Genomic DNA, 6,078 nt, shown 5'->3' on the forward strand with positions numbered 1-6,078 from the left:
TCTTGGTATTTGTCCCTCTACCGATTCCAGTTTCAAACACTGTTCCAGCAACTTCCGCGGAGCCAGGCGACGATATTCCTAGTTCTCAGAAACGGCTCAGCGGTTGCGCCTGCAATATGTGCCGTTGGATAGTACACGCCTCCCCTAACTCAGCTATGAAAAGAACCGAGATGTTAGTCGACATGTTTATTTAAAGTTCGTTCAGCCCCACCGTGGAAAATGAGTAAAATATTACTGCCTGTAGCAGTCTCCAAGTAACTTTCAATTTTTGCTACAGTTGTATCATATAGACCATTTTCATTATACGGTACTCGTCAACGAAACCGACGAAACCCCACTTAATTTTTCGTCAAGTAGTCCTTAACCTCAATTAATTGACGTTAACTGCTTTCAATCTACTAGTTTTTACTTGAAAATCGTTCGTTCAACTCATTCGAGATTTTTCGACATGTCTGACAGCTGGGATCGTGTCTGACGTTTACAAGGTCATGAAAATGAGGTATCATCTTCTACCCGTGACATTTTCAATTAATTTTTGTCAGTGCTGACGTTTCAGTTTTAGTCTTTAGTTATGTAAATATAGCATAATAGTTACAAACGTACAAAAGTCAAGTTCTACAAGCAATAGTAAGTTGAAATCAAAAACTGCGTACCTTTTTCATCAGCACCACTGTATCCTCACCCCAAAAATTCAAATTCAACTTTTTTTGCCGCTTTCCATTGTTTAGTCTTGTCAGAGAATCGGCTGGACGCAGCCACATATTTTGTGTCAAAAAACATTTTTTTTTTGCAAACGTCAAATGTCATTTCTTTTCCTGCACCGAAAGTGTATCGAGACCATTCACTGCCAGATAATAAAGAGGTGCTGCTGCCACAAATCATCGAATCTTGTGATTCTACCGAAAGGAATTGCCGCCGATGCAAGGAATTCGTTTGCAATTCAGACGACGCTAAAGCAAATGCATTTTATTTAGGTAAATTCATGGCCAGATGAGAAACCAAAACTGAAAAACGTTCATTGTTTGGATTCTGCATCGTCCATGTTGGTCGATGTACCCTTTTGTTTGATGATGAATGGAAAGCGGTTCAATTGAAAAAAAAAATGTTTTTTCCCCTTCTCCACCCGGTTTCTAGATAATTGTCAACAATATTGGAGCTGCAGAAATGGGATCAACATCCGGTGAAGAGTACTCGGGTCGCAGCTTTAACACATCCATGGAATCAATGGACAGCAGCAGTGACAGCGATGGTTCGTTCAATGATAATAAACAGACCGAGTACCCGCCAAACAAACGGCCCAGAAGCCGTTCCAATCACTCCGACTCGGAACACGATGATCGGCCGGCGAAGGAAGCGTCGCTCGAATACAACAATTACTCCGCCAAATCGATGCGAATGATGAAAAACATGGGCTACGATCGGAACAAAGGTCTGGGCATATCCGGCCAGGGCATCATCGAACCAGTGGCTGCATCCGATCACAAGGGCAGACGGGGTCTAGGTCTGAAATTGGAGGGACTGGACAATGCGGCCGGCAAATTCGATCCGGAAATGGAAGTGGTGTCGATGAACGAGACGGTCAGTTGGCTGCCGAATATGACACACAATTTGGATGACATTTCACGGGACGTTTTAGATTCGTGGCTGCAGATCGGTCGTCGCCTGTTGACCATCGACAATGAAAACACGTTCTGCGATCCGGACGTGCTGCACGAGATTTTGAATTCGAAGACCATTTTCGATGACATTGACCGCGAGGAATTGAGACGGGCCCGGACCAGATGCAATCCGTTCGAAACGATTCGCGGATCGATATTCCTGAACCGGGCAGCCGTTAAAATGGCCAACATCGACGCAATATTGGACTTTATGTTCACCGATCCGAAGGATGAGGACGGTGTGTCGCTGGTGAAGGATCTGCTGTACTTTGCCGATGTGTGTGCCGGTCCGGGTGGATTTTCCGAGTACGTCCTGTACCGCAAGAAATGGCAAGCGAAGGGATTCGGATTTACGTTGCGCAGCGAGAACGATTTCAAGTTGGACGAATTCCTGGCGGGCAATGCTGAAACGTTCGACGCGTACTACGGTGTCAAAGAGGACGGCAATGTGTTCGATCCGGAGAATATCGAATCGCTGCAACGGTACGTGCTCAGTCAAACGCATGAAACTGGCGTTCATTTCATGATGGCCGATGGTGGGTTCTACATTGACGACAAGAATATCCAAGAAATCAAATCGAAACAATTGTACCTCTGCCAGTGCCTGACGGCCCTATCACTGCTACGGGACGACGGCAGTTTTTTGGTGAAACTTTTCGACATTTTCACCCGATTCAGCGTCGGACTGGTGTACCTGATGTACAAATGTTTTAAGCAAATCTGCATCCTCAAACCGAATACCTCACGACCGGCCAATTCCGAACGCTATCTCATCTGTAAATACAAACTGAGCAACACGGACACCATCCGGCAACATCTGTTCGACATCAATCAGGAGATGTGGAACAATCCGAATGCCGATGTCGACACACTGGAACTGGTGCCGCTGGACATTCTGACCGAAGATCAGGGCTTCTTCAACTACATCGTGGAAAGTAACAATCGAATTGGCCGCAATCAAATTGCCAGCCTGCTCAAAATTGCTGCGTACAGCAAAGACAGTAAACTGATCGAGCCACGCCAGGCCGACATACGCCGAGACTCACTGCGAGCATGGCAATTGCCGTTAACGCAACGGAAAAGTAAAATGAAATTGGACATCCACACGACGTTCAAGCAGCTGATGGAGAGTTGGTTCGACGAAAAGGATTTTATGTTGGCCAAAGAAGTGACCCTGGCCATCAAGCCGAATCTGCCGTGCGACCAGTTACTGGCGTCGGTGTTCCGTGATCGAACGGATTGGTCATTCATGCCGATCGAAACGGTTGAGGACAGCGGCAAGAACATTCGGACGTTCTTTATGAGCCGTGGCGGACGCGACGTGTTTTCCTATTCGAACGGTTCGTGGAAGCCGTTACAGAACGTTGTGCTGGAAATATCGGCCGACACATTGATCTACGGCGAAATTGTCAAAGAGTCGGTCGGCGAATGGAAGTCCCAAACGATCGTCTATGCGTTGTAAGTGAGTTGTAGTGACGGGTTGCGACAGTCCAATTGAGAAACGTTTTTTTTTTATTCTGATTGCAGACACATCATCGACGGTATGATACTGGGCGGCATAAACATTCGCCACTTGCCGCTGACGGAACGGATAAAAATGTGCGAAAAATTCGCCAACGCACTGAACAAACCCAGCAAAGTGATCAACGATGGTGCGACGCAGATCTGTACATCACCCATATCATGCAAACGGTTGTACCATCTCAACGAATTCCGGCCGTTTTTCGATCGGCTCAATCACTATACGCTTAAAGACGGTCGCCGACGATTGGGACTGAAAATCCGCAGTCTGGTCGGACCGGAACGGTACTATATACCGCGTGGACTGTTGTTTTTCAACGACATGAAGCCGAACATTGTGAAGCACTTCTCGAAGACGCACCAGAAAATGTACTTCATGGACAAGGGAACGGGCAACTCATTTTTCCAGGATCAGATGAAAGATCCGAATGCGGTGTACGCATCGTTCAAAACAACATTTGTCAATCGACGATTGTGGGAATGGCAAATCGAGCATCAGGTGTTCGAAGACCTGGAGGGCATTCCAAAGAATGACGAGTTATTGTACAGAGTCGATCTGGACCATTACATCTATGATGGCTAGAAACTGGCGTGTGTCTGTGCACGCCTTGCAAAGAAATTATTTATTTTATTTTCGGAATTCAAATTTTTCGAAGTTTTTTTCATTTTTTGAATTTTTGTATAATTTTGATATTCAATCAATCGATGATGATGATTCGTGTGTACATGGTGGTACACACGCTGTTAAGAGATTTTTTTTTAATTTTATTTTTTCAATCAATTCATATTGCACCGTTGGACGTTGTTCCAAGAAATAAAGTTTTGAAAAATCAGAGGCGAGAGATGCGCTAAATGAATTCAGAAATAAAACTTTAAGTTCCGACGAATCGCGTGTATTCTTTCCTTGTGATGAGTGTGAACATGGTCCCAGTCTTTCTATCGAAAAAAGGCAAATTTTTTCCGGAAAATCGTTTTTCCAGCCGGCAAAGCCATTAATATAAAAACCTTCAAAGTCGAAGCTGCAAGATCTTTTCGAAAAATTTCATATCTTCTAGAAAGCATGGCTCATCACCGATATTTCCTGGAAGAACTTTTCTTTGGAGGAGTCGGAATCCACCCAAAAAGTGTTCGGGAAAATTCATCAACTTTGAAGAGATTCCTGGTCATTTCCAATCCATTTTTCATAAATGAGGCGTCTTTTGAAAAAAAAAAAAATGAAAAACCCACTCCCAATTTTTTGATACGTTAAATGGGATGTGCTAGCCTTCATTTTAAGCCAATAAAATGAAAAGTCGGTTGGGGTGCTCATTGACAAAACCATAAAATTGAGACTGTTGGGATCAAAAGTCGGTCTATTCTATCTGTCAAAATGACGTTTAAAACGTCAAACTAAAGTAAATATAGAAATTGGTCACACAGTCGTTTAATTTTTGTTAATAATTTTACATTTAGAGACAGTAAAATTTCATCATGAATTTGCTTCAGCTGTTTGTCAGCTGATCCACACAAACAATCGAAATTGTTTATACGGTTTTACAACTACCAAGCGCATGCGTATAGCAACTTCAACCGTATAAACAGTTTTGGTTGTATGTGTGGATCAGCTGAAAAACAGCTGAATCAAATTAATAATGAAATTTCCACTGCCTCTGAAGTAAAATTAAACTTCGTGACCACTTCGCTAATTTAGTTTTGTTTGACGTTTAAAACGTCACTTTGACGGATGGAATAGAATGACTTCTGACCCCAACAGTCTCAATTGGACTTTGATGCCTCACCCTGACTCACAGCTACAACCTTTCGACCCGACGATTCTTTTATTAGAATCGTCTGTCAATTACAAACTACTAATATCGTTGTCGATAACAGATGACAGCCGTCTGTCACAGGTTAATCGTCTTTCAATTCTAAGAAATAGTTATCTCTTACCATTTCTGTTACTTTCTTATTTTCGGAGTGAACACGTGATAACATGTCGTTTCCAATCCATTTTTCATAAATCACTTGTCACCTTAAAAGTTACGAATCGTATGGACCAATCTTAGGATTAAGGTCAAAACTATCAAGTTACGAATTCTTAAATTCATGAGAATCGGCCTCCTGCGTTCGTAACTCCAAATATTCGTAACTTGACAGTTGTGTGCATAAGATCCCATAAAAACTGTCAAGTTACGAACAGCATGAGAAATGATGCCCTGAGCATAATCGTCACTGTGTAAAACAGGGCCTATTTTACGGAAACATGTTTCTCAAGTTTCTGAAGGTTTCCAAAATGTTTCTTAAAGTTTCTTAAAGTTTTTTAAGGAAACTTTTCTAGAAACTTTAAGAAACTTTTCAGAAACATTTTGGAAACTTTCAAAAACTTGAAAAACATGTTTCCGTAAAATAGGCCCTGGTGTAAAATCCCAGCCAATCATTTGGAAAGAAAAAAAAAACAGGTAGAAGCATCATTTGGTGTCAAAATATGTACCGAAGCACTTCAAACATGAGTGATACACTAAAGAGAGTCCTGAATATGAACGCAGTGTATTTAACAAATTCTACAAAAAAATTCAGATTTGTGATGCAAGGTAGTTTAATCCGAAGAAACTCAAACCGCGAACTCTCCAAGTTTTCGTAAACAATTGAGGTTTCTCGGATTATGCGACTCTATACCACACAAACCCACATTTTCAGAGAAAGAATAACGCATTTCGACACTAAAAAAAGGCTCAAATGCAAAGTTATCCTCGAAAGCCTATTTATTCTTCACACTATGGGACGACGTAACCATTAATATGTCAATTGATGTGCATCGGTTGTACTTTAGCTCATTACGAAATCAGTAACGTCCGAATGGATTGTATCTACAATTAGGTGTGGTACTGTTTTCGACACTTTTTTTTTTGTTTGTTTGAAA

General features: G+C 42.1%; 1 protein-coding gene across 1 annotated transcript; it reads left to right on the plus strand.

The window, feature by feature from the left end:
• The first annotated feature begins 801 nt into the window (after positions 1-801).
• Positions 802-4,066, plus strand: LOC119075779 (cap-specific mRNA (nucleoside-2'-O-)-methyltransferase 1). Its single transcript, XM_037182339.1, has 3 exons — positions 802-974; positions 1,135-3,116; positions 3,186-4,066. Exons 2-3 carry the CDS (start codon positions 1,165-1,167, stop codon positions 3,760-3,762), a joined length of 2,529 nt encoding a protein of 842 aa, XP_037038234.1. The 5' UTR covers positions 802-974; positions 1,135-1,164; the 3' UTR covers positions 3,763-4,066.
• The last annotated feature ends 2,012 nt before the right edge of the window (positions 4,067-6,078 follow it).

This window comes from Bradysia coprophila, unplaced genomic scaffold, assembly GCF_014529535.1.
Source record: "Bradysia coprophila strain Holo2 unplaced genomic scaffold, BU_Bcop_v1 contig_232, whole genome shotgun sequence".
Taxonomy (NCBI): domain Eukaryota; kingdom Metazoa; phylum Arthropoda; class Insecta; order Diptera; family Sciaridae; genus Bradysia; species Bradysia coprophila.